The sequence below is a fragment of the Nannospalax galili genome, unplaced genomic scaffold, assembly GCF_000622305.1.
Source record: "Nannospalax galili isolate Female #2095 unplaced genomic scaffold, S.galili_v1.0 scaffold281, whole genome shotgun sequence".
NCBI lineage: Eukaryota > Metazoa > Chordata > Mammalia > Rodentia > Spalacidae > Nannospalax > Nannospalax galili.
In genome coordinates this window covers 7,633,150-7,648,492 of record NW_008349068.1, presented here as the reverse complement: position 1 = coordinate 7,648,492, position 15,343 = coordinate 7,633,150, and the positions used below count along the sequence as shown (strand labels likewise).

General features: G+C 37.8%; 1 protein-coding gene across 4 annotated transcripts in view; it reads left to right on the top strand.

The window, feature by feature from the left end:
- Kansl1l (KAT8 regulatory NSL complex subunit 1 like) overlaps positions 1–15,343 on the top strand; it is a 179,143-nt gene that overhangs the window by 120,728 nt on the left and 43,072 nt on the right. For 3 of the 4 annotated variants that reach the window (XM_017801379.2, XM_017801380.2, XM_029569935.1), the window contains exon 6: positions 1,764–1,968. In XM_017801379.2, coding sequence (XP_017656868.1) covers positions 1,764–1,968 — 205 coding nt within the window. The remainder of the gene's footprint in view (positions 1–1,763; positions 1,969–15,343) is intronic. The other variant, XM_029569936.1, reaches the window with a different exon arrangement.

The following is a 15,343-nucleotide window of genomic DNA, read 5'->3' as shown; positions in this document are numbered from 1 at the left end:
GGAGACCCCACCAGATGGACCTGAACCAGTTTCCAGTCTACAAAGAGGAGGATCAACACAGAGGAAACATTTCCTCCATGCTTCCAAGTGAAGCCAGCCATGGCCAGTTGAGCAGGACCTTTGACTTATCTTCACATAGATAGAACTGGTAAAAGAAGGGAGCCAGGGGCTCCTCCCATGTGACCTCTGAGGAACAGGTCCTCAAACGACCTTAAGAGTAAAAATAAATTTCTTAATCTGGCCAACTGAAGGGTCTTAAACACCCAAAAGGAAAATAAAACCAAAGATTAAAGCGATCAGTGTAATACTTTGAGTCCATGTGTATAGCTCAAGGCTACATAAACAAGAAACAATGCCAGACAGGAGATACCTTCCTTTGAGTTGTTGGCCAGGGTGGCCCAAGAGACTCCCAGACAGTAACCCAGCATAGAACTGGGAAAATGAACAGTAGACCCCAATCTTATCTAAAGGAACTTTGGCAACTGATTGCTGCTAGATGGGGAAGAGCTGATCTTCCTAAAACTAGGAACTTTAGATAGGATGACTAGACTCAGCGGATGGACTGGCACTGGGGAATGGGTGGGGGCACTGATAACACAGTGGACAGTAACAGGGATAATAGAGTATATGGCCTTCTTTGGGGAGGGGCTATGGGAGGGTGCCATTTAGGATGCAGGTATAAAGATGAATAAGATTGTTTGGGATGTTCTGTATGAAATACACACATACAAAATAAATAAATAAATGAGTTATATTTGAGGAAGAAGCATAAAATTTTGCTTCATGTTAATTAGTAGATATGAAAAACATTACCATCTAAATCTACCTAATGACTTTATATCCATGCTCAGGTGCCAAGTATCTCAGAAAGTAACTGACTGTTACTAGTAATAATCAGATATATAGAGATTAGAGATGCATGTGCAAATATCTATGTTAGTAGCATTAAAAATGAGTTTTTCTGTGTGAAACAGTATATTTTAAAAAGACATGGAGATATTTTTTAAAGGTTAAAACCTCATTCAATTTTATGTCTTATAGGGTTTATACTGAGTACAATAATGTATAACTGTATTAATTCAACACTGTGAACCTAAAAATTTACAGCCAATTTTGAAAGGGATGCATCTTTGCTCTGGAAACTGTTACTGAGTATGTTAATGCTGTTGTAATGAAATGCTTCTACTAGTTATGTGGTTATTAAATAAATTAAAAATTAATACAAAGAATAATTATAAAATTATGTTTATTTTCATATGTAGCTCATTTCATTATTTTATAGTAGCCCCTGTGTCATAAGTGTGTTAACTTTTTCTAAAATATGATAGGATTGCAACTGTTTCAGAATTCACTGACCTAGTATGCAATAAGCTTATTTAAGAGAATCTAAAGATGCAGTGATGATCTTAGTACTTTGTAAGCCTTGGTCCTAATGTAATTTCACCCATATGCAAAAAGAAGTGGACATAAATAAATTCACTGTATGTGAATTACTGATTTAGAAGAAACATTAATATTATATTGAAGGACTTTAACTTTGGAGATACATGTTTTGTAGCAGAAAATAGAAATTTCTACAATTTGAATATGTAATTCTTCATTAATGTCAATTATTTCACCAATTGTTACCTGAAAACTGGCTAAAAATGAATATTCTTCTGTCATAATAAACCAAAGAAGTTTACATTTAGTTTTCTTTGTCTTTTTGTTCATTTCATTTTATCTTCCCCCACCCTATCTCCAATTATTTCACGACATTTCAGTGCTTCAGAGAATTTAGATGAGCTCTCTTCCTCCAGTAGCCTGTTACTTAATCAGAAGCACAGTAAGAAAAGGAGAAAAGACAGGACAAGGTTGAAATCTCCATCCTTGGCTATCATGAGTACAGCTGCCCGAACAAGGCCACTTCAGAGTTTCCACAAACGAAAACTCTACAGATTGAGCCCCACTTTTTATTGGACTCCTCAGGTAAGGCTGCATTTGGCAAAACATGAAGAAGATTTCACTGCTAGTATATTTTGAGTTCAAGTGTATGTGGGTTAAACAGAGTTGTTTAGAATAATTACATAGAGAAAACTAAAATGTAGTTTATACATAATTATAGATATTGACAATAAAAATTTGGAATTTAGTAATTTTTAAGCAGTGTACTCTGAAATTTCTCATTCTCAGTGTTTTTATTAATTGTTATTGTTGGTTTCTTTGATGTTGGAAATTTAACACAGGGGCCCCTGCATACTAAACAGCATTCTTTCACTGAGATATGCTCCAGCTCCATGTATATATTTACTTTGTTTAAACTAATTTGTAAAAAAATTAAATGTCAAGGTATTTTTAAAATATACAGTAAAGATATAAGGAAAATAGAAATATACTATATATTTGTGTTAGAATATTTTCTAAAGTAAAAAAAGGTGTAAAAGGTAGATATCTGTGCAATATCTTAATGTTACCAAAACCAAAGGTGTATTAAAATGATGATGGAGTCGTGTTGAAAGAACACAGGAGCTAGCTTTAACGTTTCTTTCAGTCAAATCTGGGACAATTTGAGCATCAAAATTCTATTTTTTAAAATAATGAAATCAGTTTTACTTAAGAATTTCCAACAATGATAACTTTTATGAAAAGCATCCAAGCACAGGTCACAAAACTACAGCAAATATTAACAACAACAAATTTAAAAATTAAAAAAAAAATGACTTTTCTACTTGAGTCAATGCAAAACAGTGTATTTGGTATCCATCCTGTCCAGGCCTTTTCTTTTCTTTCCTTTCTTTTTTTTTTTTCTTTAAATGTATCCTATGCTAGCTTTGAACTTGCTATGTAGCTAAGGTTAACCCTGAACTTCTGATCTTCCTGTCTTCACTGCTGGAATGCTGCGATTATGCGTATGCTGGGGGTTGAACCTAAGGCTTTGTACAGGCCAGGTCAGTACTTTACCAACTGAACTACATCCTCAGCCCCAATTAAGACAGTAGTGAACTATTGAAAACACATTGAGGGGGTTGACAGTGTGGCTTAGTTTGCATAGTGTCTGCCTAGCATGCACAAAGTGCTGGATTAGAGCCACAGCATAACATAAAACTGGGCACAATGGCATACACCTACAATCTTGGCATTTGAGAGGTGGATGCAAGGAGATCAGAAGTTCAGGGTCATCCTAGGCCACATAAAGAGTTTAAGGCCACTGTTGCCTACATGAGACATAAACGTAGAGTGGATGGTAGAATTAGAGAATGACTGGCCAAAACCCATTTGTGAGCAGCAATAAATCTGAGGTCAGGAGTGAGGAGTTTGAAGAAGATATCTGATGGACTTAAAGCACAATCACCCTTCTTGCCAGCTGCCAGGGGCTCATAATAATGTTATTATAGACGATCAGAAAATAATTCGCCTGACTTATCAAAGCCAATGTTGCCTGTGAGAAAGATACTGTATTGGGCATGGATGTATAATTTTAATTTAAGCCTGAGTAGTCATCATTAAATAAAGCCAAAATAAAAACAACTGACTTGGAATCCTTGAAAATTATCAATGTCTTATCATGAGGATTGTCATGGATTGAGAGATTAAGAAAATAAATGAAAACCAACTAAAGTGTAATCCAGAGCAGAACACTTTCAAAAGTGAAAAACAAAATCTTGGGACAATGAAAAAACTGAACCATATTTAAAAAAATATTTTATTGAATTTTTGCAATTTTCTTATACCATAGTTTGATGGTATAGATCCCTTTCCCTTTCTTCAACCCCCCCACTGCCTCCCACCCAATGTCATGTACTCCCATGTATATAAAACACTGCTTATAGAGTCTGATTTGTGTCCTCCAATGTCCTTCAGTGTGGGTTCATCCAGTGGGCCCACCAAGAGTTCCATCCCTGTAAGACAGTGCCTTTCCCACTCCCAGCAGCAATTAATTGCAAAGGTTCCTTAGCTTGGGTTAGAATTTCTTACCCACTTCGCATGTCTGTGCTGGGATTTTGTCTGGTTTGAGTTTGCATAGGACTTGTGCATGCTGTCACCATGAGTTCATATGGGTAACTAACCAGCTGCCTGGAAGACTTTGCTTTTTTGTGTTATCTACCCACTCTGGCTCTTACTATGTTTCTGCCTCCTCTTCTGTAATGATCCCTGAGCTTTGGGAGGCAGAGGTTTGAAATAGATGTCCTATTCAGGGATAAGTACTCTGCAATCTCTTGTTCTCTGCACGTTGGCCAATTGTGAGTTTCTGTGTTAAACACCATCTGCTGCATAAGGAAACTTCTCTAGTAAGAGTTGACAGTTCATCCTATGTGTAGAAGTTGTTTTGAAGATGTATCACTTAAGGTTGAGCATCTCACAGACACTTATTCTCTGCATTTGACCAGTTCTGGAATTCTGTAATAGTCTCCATCTTTTGCAATAAGAAGCTTCATTGATGAGGGGTGAAAGGTACACTTGTCTGTAAATATGAAGACGCATATTTAGAATAAAGTAAGAAATTATACTGGTTTAGGCATGTGGCAAAAATAGGTTTTTCTCTGGATCTATGACCTCTCTAGTCATATGTATTTAGCTATCATTACAGTACCACATATGAGCAACCCTTAATTCCAATTAGATAGCTGTTGATTACCCACACCACTGCACCAAGAGGATAGTTTGCTGGACCAGTATTTTTTAGGCTTTACAGCTGGGTAGGACCATTCATTGTTTTTCTCCCTTGTAAGCTTATATAATGTCCTCTGGTACTATGAGAGCTAGGCTTCAGGGATGAGGCCTCCAGGTCAGTTCCAGCTTGATTATTCCAAGTCCTGTGTCCAAAAGTATGTCCTGTCTTCAGCAATAGGGTCTTACCTTCAAGTCCTGGGAGACAGTCAAGGGCTGTGGCAGTAGCCTGTGTTATTTGGGGAGTCTCCTGGATTACCCTCCAAAGGGAGGTTTCTCCTGCCTGGCACTGTGTTTTTTGCTATATAACCTTCAGCTATACACATGCACTTATATGTTTACTGTATGTATATTTTTCAGTAGGACTTTGACTTAATACATTTCCCTCTGGCTTTTCATACCATCTAAGCATTATTTATCTTGGCATTCACTCCTCTTATATAACCCTCGCTACTACTCCCTATTCAGTTAAAGTACTCCTCTTTTTCCCATTTCCCCCTTAATAACACTGGTCTCTTACTATCCTTCTTCTCTGGAGCATCTTCTTCTATTTCTTTAACTTTTATAAAAACTTTATTGAGAATTTCATATACACATATAAGGTGTTTTGATCAAATCCATGCCCACTCCCTCCCCTCCAACATTCCCCGCCTCTGAAGAGGCAACCCTAAAATATTTTAAGGATTAGATACAAGCTCCCAAATACTTTTGACATTTTTGGCTTTTGGAACACAGTATGTTGCTCACAGGCCCAAGGACATTTGGAATTTAGGCAAGAAAATGGCTACATTTCTTTGGGGTCTTTTTACCCTAACTGCCTAGCCAATTCCTACTTCCTATACTTTTTTTTTTTTCTACCTCCTAGTGTTATCATGCCATCCCCTGAAGGGGTTACCCAAAATGCCAATACGGAATAGGGATGCAGACTGCTCTGGCTTCTTCCATGCTGAACAGGGATGCGGGCTGAGGCAATTGGAGTACCGCAACAGTGGATCTATCTAAAAGACTCCCAAATTGCATAACTTGTCTCTACGGGGAAAAGAAAATCCTTGAATCATGAATAGGAGGTGTGAAGGAGAAGTAAAGGCAAGAGTAATTAGCATTACAAGTTGTAGACAGGGAACTAGAAAAAAGTCAGAACAGGGAAATTTTCAAATGTGCTTATGAGAGTACATTGGAGTTTCTTGACAAGGGCTTCCAAAAGCATCCCTCTATTGGGTTCTTCCTCATTTTTCTTTTGTCTTCCAAGGCTGGACTAGTTGGCTAGGAAAAGTGGCTGGATACTCAAGTGAGGACCCAGTGACCCTGCTTGGCACTCCTTTAATGAATAAGCACAACCGTCCACAAACCCAATTGTGACTATGTTTAGCGATCAAGCTCAGGGGAAGTCATGATGATGGTAGTTATTTCATGCAGAAGGGACTGCTGTATAGCATCATCTTATTAAAAGGACCTGGAATTTAAAAGGATTTGGTGCTAGGAACCACATATGAGGGAGAACATACATCGTTTGTTTTTTCTGAGTCTGTGTTACTTCACTTAGTATAACAGTTTCTAGATCCATCCATTTACCTGCCAATTTCCCTATTTCATCTTTCTTTACTGCTGAATAAAACTCCATTGTGTAAATATACCACATTTTCATTAACCACTCGTCAGTTGAGGGATACTTAGGTTGCTTCCATCTCTTATCTATTGTGAAAAGAGCAGCAACAAACATGGTTGTACAAGTGTCTCTATAACAGGATCAGTCCTTTGGGTATATGCCAAGGAGTGGTACAGTTGGGTCATATGGTAGGTTTATTTTTAGTTTCTTAAGAGTTCTCCATACTGATTTCTAATAGGGTTTTTCAATCTTGCCAACAGTGGTCATATAATTTATATGGATATATAAATTAGGGGGGTATTTATTTTTATTTTCTGTATTTGAATGTTTTTCTTGCTTGTATGTAAGTGCACCTGTGCCTGAAATGCCTGCAGAGGTGAGAAGAGGGTGACAGATCCTCTGGAACTGGAGTTATGGATGGTTGTTAGCCACCCTGTGGGTGCTGGGAATTGAACCTGGATCTTCTGTAAGAGCAGCCGGCACGCTTAATGGCTGAGCGTTTCCTCCAGCTCCAAAATAAAAACGTTTATCAGGTTGGGAATGTAGCTTAGTGATATAGCATCTGTCTACTGTGCTTTGAGTTTCATACCCAGCACTGCAATCAAACAAACAAAAAGCCAGTATTGAATTTCCTGAATGTGGTAGCTGTTTTGTTGTTATACAAGAAAATGAACTTTTTTAGGAAGTGCCCATTGAAATATTAAGGATAATCCATTCATTGTATATAATAAATTAACTCCTATGCACCTAGAATGGCATTAGTTCTCTTTCATCCTTGAAAGAATTGAGAAAATAATCATGTAAGCTTATTTTTATAACACTGGTTGAGAAAAATGCAATGAAGAGGTAGGAGTCCTTTAAGTAATAGATAGGATATAGTAGACACTTGGCTGATCTTCAGTCCTTTTGCAACAATAAAAAATTCATACTATTAAAGACATTAGCAGGACTTGTGGTTTCAGCTCCAAACTACAAAGAAATGGGTGTTGTCACTCCTGTCTTTATTGAAAAACAGTGAGAAGCTTAAAAAACCAGTTCCTTTTCATGAAACTATCAGAGAACTGAGATTGCCAGGCTAATTTCTGAGATCTAGTCAGTTTATCTAGAGTCCCTCCCTTTAAGAAGATTAAGTCTTCCTTCCTCACTCAGCAGTAATCAGCTGCTAATAATTCTTCAACTAAGATTGGAGCCTGCTGTCCATTTCCACAGTTCTGTACTGGGTTTTTGTCTGCTTGAGTGTGCATGGTTCTTGTGCATGCTGACACCGTTGCTGTGGGTTCATAAGAGAAGGGTCCCAGGAGACTGTAGGACTCTTATTTGAAAATGGTTATGCACCTCCTCCCTGGCTCTTACAATCTTTAAGCCCCCTCTTCTGCAATGGTTCCTGAGCCCTGTGTGGGTGGGTTTTAATATAAGAGTCCTTTCCAAGGACCCACACTTTGTACACTCTTATTCTCTACATTGTGGCCATTTGTGACCTTTTGTGTTCCTGACCCTCTGTTGCATGAGGGAGCTTCACTGATGAGAACTGAAAGATGCACTAGTGTTCTCCTCATCTCTTGTTCTATGTTCTGTGAGCCTTAGAGGATGAGGTTATATCATAGAAGTGCCACATAGGTTTGGGCAGTTCACAGACAATCTCTGTGTGTGACCATTTGTGGAACTCTGTAATAATCTATGTCTGTTTCAGAGGAGGAATGTTAAGTCAAAAGTGAACCAAGAGGAGCTGTTAAGATGGATCCTGTAGAAATAAACATCTGCTAGCCCACTTGTAGTATAAGTTAAAAGACAATCCAGAATGAGAAAAGCTAACTAGGGAAGAAATGGTGACCGCTGCATTTTTATATATTTTCTCCTTTTGCCTTGTCTGTTTCTTGGTTTTGTTCCTCTTGGTCTGATTTTATAATTGCTTTGTCTTTCTGTATTTTGCAATCTTCCTCCTGTCATCTCTTATGCCTTCCTGTATGTGCTTGAACTACCACTCCTGTCTTACTTGCTCTATCCATACCCTTTCCACAGGCTCCTCTCTCCTTAGGTATTATTACTATTATCTTTAAGATACCATTAATAACTTTTAAACTCTCTGTTTAAGTAATTAGGCTCTAAGATTTTTTCTTTTCTAATCTTACTGAGGATATAGATGAAGTATTATTTGCTTTTTACTAAATTTTAATAACTTTTCTGGTCAAATAATTGTTTTGTTACTAATCTCATCTTCATCTCTTTTAAACAGTAGTTAACTGTTTAATCCCAAGAGAAAACTATCCACTAAAAAGGTATAAGTAAATAGCTAAATAAGTAAATACATAAATAAATGTGAGAAAAAGAAAAGAGTAACTAAAATACATATCCATCCGCATTGATGTGCAAATCACAATACGGAAACATGAGAAATGAAAAATCTAACTAATATAACGCCTCAGAGATTCTGAAATACTTGAAATATAAGACAAAGAATTAAAAAGCATACTTTTAAACATGGTCAGTGGCTTTAAAGCTGAAGATTCCAACAAACAGATGATTGAAGCATGGAAGTCCACTCAGGAACTGGATATAAGAAAATCAGCAACATAGGTGTGGTGGTTCATGCCTTTAATCCCAGCACTCTGGAGGCAGAGGCAGGCGAATCTCTCTGAAATTGATGCCAGCCTAATCTATATAGTGAGTTTCAGGCCAGGGGCTACAGGGAGACCCTGTTTAATAAAACCAAAAAACAAAAACAAAAACAAAAACAGCAACATAGATGAAAAATTCAGCCAGGATTCTGAAATCAAAACCTGTGGAAAATACAATAAACTAGATCAAGTAGAAGAAAGAATATTAAGGATTAATGACAAGGTCAAGGAAATACTATATTCAGAGAACAATAAAGAAAAAAAATCAAGGATGCCTATGAGTTTCAAAAACTTTGGGACATGATCATGAGACCACGGCAAAGAATCCATGAGGAAGAAGAAAGAGTTGAGTTTAATGATTTGAGTAGGTTTTGTACCTTTTCAATAATGACACATTTGCAGAAAATTGCACAAACCAAAGATATGGAAACCAAGGAACTGGAGACATTTAGAATCCCTACTAGACATGACAAGAATAGAAGCTCTCAATATCACAGAGTTAAAATGCAAACGTTGGAACAAAAGAACAATATTAAAGTTGCAAGAGAAAGCCAAGTGTGGTATCATGTGCCTGTAATCCTAGCACTCAGGAAGCTGAGACAGGAGGATTGTCATGAATTTGAGGTGAGTTTGTGGTACATGGAGAATAAATACCAGGCCAGGGAGGAAAACATTGCAAGACTTTCAAGAAAGTAAAAGCAAAAAGTCAAATAAAACAAAACAAAAAGATGCAAGAGGAAAATGCCTATTTATTTACAAAGGATACTCCATTAGAATAACATTTTACCTCTCAACAGAAACTTGAAAAGCCAGAGAAGTATCATCTAAGCCTTGAGAACAAATAATTACCAAGATTACCATGTGCTGCAATATTATCTTTCAAGATTGATGGAAAAATAACATGTTTTAAATAATTCATAACCAGTAAGCCAGCACTGTAAGAAATACTTTTTAAAATTCTATATGTAGAAAAGGAAGAAAGACAGTCACAAACATGAAAGATAAGGAAATAAACTGAGTGAGAGGAATAGGTAAGCAAATAAGATCTTGGAACGCAACCAATAAAATTCATATGAACTAACAAATACTTCTCAATAATAACCCTACATGTAAATGGTCTCAACTCTTCAAATAAAAGGTGCAAAGTAGCTGGTTGAGTCAAACAAAAGATTCAATTCTGATGTCTGGAATAGACCTCACTGTTAAGGTAGATACAGACTGAAAATCATAGGATGGAAAACAATATACCAGTAATATACCAATTATGTGGAAAGTAAAAGCAAACATAAACATCCATTCTATGTTTTACAAAGGTGACTTTGAGGCAGAATTTGTCAGAAGATAAAGGTCACTGCATATTAGCAAAGTTCATACAGAATTCCAAAAAGATCTAGTTATAGTAAATATGAATGTACCAAATATTTGTTTCATAAAACAATTATTGGACATGAAGAAACAAATATATCCTGATAAAATAACAGTGAGGTACATTAGCGTGACAGTATTACTACAGAAAACAAATTCTTATTTGGCGCTCAATAAAGTTCTAGACACATATAACCTAGTACAATTAACCCAAGATGTAACAGCTTAAAAGGATCTGTAATGAGTAATGAGAGCGTAGCAATAGTAAAAGTCTCCTAAGTAAAAATAGCCCAAGATTGCATAAACTCATCACTGCACTGCTAAATTCTACCAAACCATTAGAAAATAACTGACATGAATGTTCTAGTTATTCCATAATACAAGAAAAGATGCTACCAAACTCATTCCATTAAGCTAGTATCACCATGATATCAAAATCAGATATCTCTCTCTCTGTCTCTGTCTCTCTCTCTCTCACAGACACACACACACAAACACACATACAGAGACAGAGAAACAGACATGGAGTCAGCGATAGATGGAGACAGAGACAGAGAGAGACATAGAGAGAGATCCCATAAAACAACCTGAAAGCCCTGAATACCAATTTCCCAGATGAAGCAAAAATCCTCAATAAAATAACATGTGAAGAAAATGCATCAACACATTGAAAAAAGTCATATACCATGATATCCAGAGATGCAAGGAGTGTTCAGTATATGCAAATTAATAAATACGACACATAAACAGAGCCAGGAACAGAAATCACGTAATTGTTTCATTGTCTCAATAGATATGGAAAAAGCCCTCAAATATATTCAATATCCCTTTATGATAAAAGCCCTGAAGAAATTAGGAATAGAAAGAACCATACCCCCCCCATATATGTGACAAATGTATAGCCAACAATATACTAAATAAGAAAAAGCTAAAAGATTCTCCCTTAAATCAAGAGAAGACAAAAGCTGTCTACTCATTCCACTCTTACCTAATAGAGCACTGGATTTTTTTTTTAACTTTTTAATTTTTTAATTTTTTAATTTTTTTTTTTTGAGACAGGGTCTTCCTGTACCTCCAGCTGGCCTGGAACTCAAAGTGTAGACCAGGTTGACCTTGAACTCACGGAGATCCTCCTGCCTCTGCCTCCCGAGTGCTGGGATTAAAGGCGTGCGCCACCACGGCCGGCCAGCAGCACTGGAATTCTTTTTTTTTAAATTCCAAAGAAAGGCAATTTTCAACACATTTTTTCCAGAAATAACTTGAAGCAGGTGGCATTTAAAAAATATATATATAATATATATGTAATATATACAATATATATAATATATATAATATATATAAAATGAAGTTTAAGGGGGAAAAGGGAAATAAGAAACCAAAGGATTTGCCAACATGAGGTCAACTTTGGTAGAATAATAAAGAAGGTTTCTATTAGCTCTGTTCTTTTTTTTTTAAATCCTAATGAGTTTATTGGGCTTGCTAACAGTATAGAGTGGGGGTTTATTTACAGAAGAGTGGGCACCCTCCTCATTTACGACTATGCTGGAAAGTCCACACTCAAATATAGATCCTCTGACTTCCTGACAGCCACACAAAATGGCGCCAGAGATGCTGGAAGGTGCTTCCTGCTTATATATCCTTAGCCCCTCCCCGACATGCAGCTAAGGTCAACTGATTGGGTGGGAGGGGTAACTGACTTCCCCTTCCTCTCCTTGAGTGTGCAAAGGAGGTGTGACTATAGCTTGCTGCCACAGTAGTTGGAGGACGCTTCCAGGTAACATACCATCCCTTCCTCTGTTGGACTCTTACATTCTTTCTGCCAACCCATTCCTCAAAAGTCCCTGAGCCTTGGGGGGGGGGGGGGGTAGGTATGGGATGATCTTCCTCCCATTGTGGCAAGGCACTGAATTTTCGAGTCTCTGCATCATCTGTTTTCCACAGGCTGTTGTCCCATTTCAGTGGGATTCCATCTACTATAAAAACAGCAGAGGATGGAGGGATGGCTCAGCAGTTAAGAACACTGGTTGTTTTTGCAGAAGACCAGGGTTTGAATCCCAGCACCCACATGCCAGCTAACAACTGACCATAACTTCAGTCCCAGGGGATCCAACAGCCTCTTCTGACCTCTGCAGGCATTACACAACACGGATGCACTTACCTACATGCAGGCAATACGCACATACACATAAAATAAAAAAAAATAATAAAAAAAACAGCAAGAAGGAAGAACATCTAAAACAGTGGCTGCTATAATAACCTATGGTGTAAACACAAATGCTTAGATAGTACTTTAGCAGGTGCATCACATCCGTCTAACAAAACAATTGCAGTGGCTTCCCCTGGGGCCTATATCCTTCCCTGCCACAGGGGGTTGGCTTGGTCTACAGTACCAGATGTGTGTTTCACCTCTAACATCAGGTATTATATCCAATCGAAAATTTGCTGGGTGTACATACACTAGATGCTCTGCTATTCCACCAGCATGAATAGCTTGTTTGGCATGTTGATAGTGCAGCATGTGGAGTCCATCATTGAGCAGAATTATAGGGGACAGTTCTCCCCCAGTCATCTGCATATTGCCTTCTGGCACTATGAAAGCCACCCATCCAGTGGCAGGGAGTTTTCAGCTCAGTCCAAGCTTGATTTCTCCCTTCCTGTGCTCACATCATGCAGTGTCTTCAGCAATAGGGTTTTACCATCCACTTCTTTTGTGAAACCATTATTGGCAATGGCCTTCATTGCTTTGGGGACCTCTAGGGCCCCTCTGGCCAACAGGTCATATGGAGACAAAGCACTGGACTTATCCAGAGCAATAAAGCATGAGAAAGAAAGGAAATGGATGCAACTCAGAAAAGAAAGAGTCAAATTATTCCTATTTGCAAATGATTTGATACTAAGACCTTGAAGACTCCCATAAAACTCTTAGATCTGATACACTTTAAAAACATAGTGTGATATAAAATCATAATACAAATATCAGTAGCTTTTTATATAAAAGTTACAGTCATGTTGAGAAAGAAATCAAGGAAGTAATCCCATTCACAATAGCTCTAACAAATAAATACAGGGGCTGGAGAGATAGTTCATCAGTTAAGAGCACTTTCTGTGCAAAGGACCTGGGTTAAATGCTCAGCACCCATAGAGTGGCTCACAACTATACATAACTCCAGTTCTAGGAATCTGACACCCTCTTCTGGCCTTTGTGGGCATAAAGCACTCAGGTAGTGTACATATATACATCCAGGCACAACACTTATAAAGATAACAAATATTAAAAATAAAGTATCTAGGAACAAGCCTAACTAAGGAAGTGAAAGAGTGCTACAGTGAAAACATTAAACATTGCTGAAAGAAACTAAAGAAAATGGAAGCTCTTATGTTCAGGGATCAGCAGAGTTATTATTGTGAAAATTGATATGCTACTTAATGTGATCCACAGATCATTGCACTCTCCATAAAAATTCCAATGACGTTCTTTACAGAAAATGAAAAAGCAATTCTAAAATTCATATGGTAACACTTAGGCCCCAAATAGCCAAAGCAATTCTGAACAAGAACAATGCTGGAAGTACCAAAATATCTGTAAAAAAAACCTAGCAAGGTACTAGCACAAAAATCAATCATATAGACCACTGAAATAGAAGAGGATTTTTGCTTCTTCAGGGAAATTGATATTCAGGGCTTTCTGGTTGTTTTATGGGATATAGAAGAGAAGAGCCAGACATAAACCCACAGAGCTACTGACATCTGATTTTCACCAGTGGTACCAACAATATACCTGTGGAAAATATATCCTCTTCAACAAATAGTGCTGGGAAAACTGGGTATTCACATATGGTAGAATGAAACTAGATCCTTACCTCTTATCCTGTACAAACATTTATACAAAATAAATTTAGGATTTAATGTAAGACCTGACATTTTGAAACTAAAACTTAGGGGAAGTGCTTTAAGGTATAGGCATAAGCAAGGGCTTTCTGAATAAGAATCAGAAAGCAAAGGAAATAATAACAATTTATTGGACAAATAAGAGTGCATGAAATTAAAACATTTCTAGGGGGTGGGGAGATGGCCCAAGTTCAGATAATCAGCACCCAGGTAAAAGCTGAGAGCGGTAGTATGTGTCTGTAACCCTGGGTAGTGTAAAGGAAGCCTTGGAAACAAGCAGATCCCAGGCGTTCTGCAATGGAAGGTCCAGGGGCTAGAGAGACGCCTCAGTGGTTAAGAGCACTGACTGCTCTTGCAGAGGACCTGGGTTCGATTCCCAGCACCCACATGGCGGCTAAGAACCATCCTTAACTCCAGTTCCAGGGGAATCCAAAGTCCTCTTCTGACCTCTGTGGCATTGCACGACGCTGGTGCACTCACAGACATGTAGGCAATACACTCATACATATAAAATAAAAATAATAAATAAAATATTTTAAAAATGGAAGGTCCAGATTCAATGAGAGACCTGATGGCAAAAGGTGAAACACTATAGATGAAGACACTCGGTGTTGACTTCTAGCCTCCACATGCTTCCCTGGTACTTGCTATGTAGACCAGTCTGTCCTGGAACTCACTATGTAGACCAGGCTGGAACTCACAAAGATCCACCTGTCTCTGCCTCCCAAGTGCTGGGATTGAAGGTGTGCGCCACCTCACCTGGCAAAGGGAAAATCTTGGAAAAAGTCAGGGATAAAAGCATTTTACCTATATAAGGAGAGAATTATAGATGACTTTTATTAGAAACTATGCAAGCACAGAGGGTAATGAAACATTTAAAATGTTGAAAGGCAAAACCAACTGTGGTATGTAGAATTTTTACAATAAAATTTTAAATTGAATTTTTGAGAATTTCATATATCCACATTTAGACCCCCTCCCCTATCTGCACCCTTCTCATAGATCCCCCCTGCTGGATTTCGTGTACTCTGTCATATATATCAAGGCCCATCGAGTCAAGTTTGTATCCCCAAATGTCCTTCTATGTGTGTACATTCATTGGAGCCTGATTAAACTATTTGGTACCACACCTTAAACAAAACCAACTCTCCCTTTCCCAGTGGTTAGTGGGTGACAATAATTTTTTTATCTGCTATGCTGGGATTTTGTCTAGCTTGAGTGA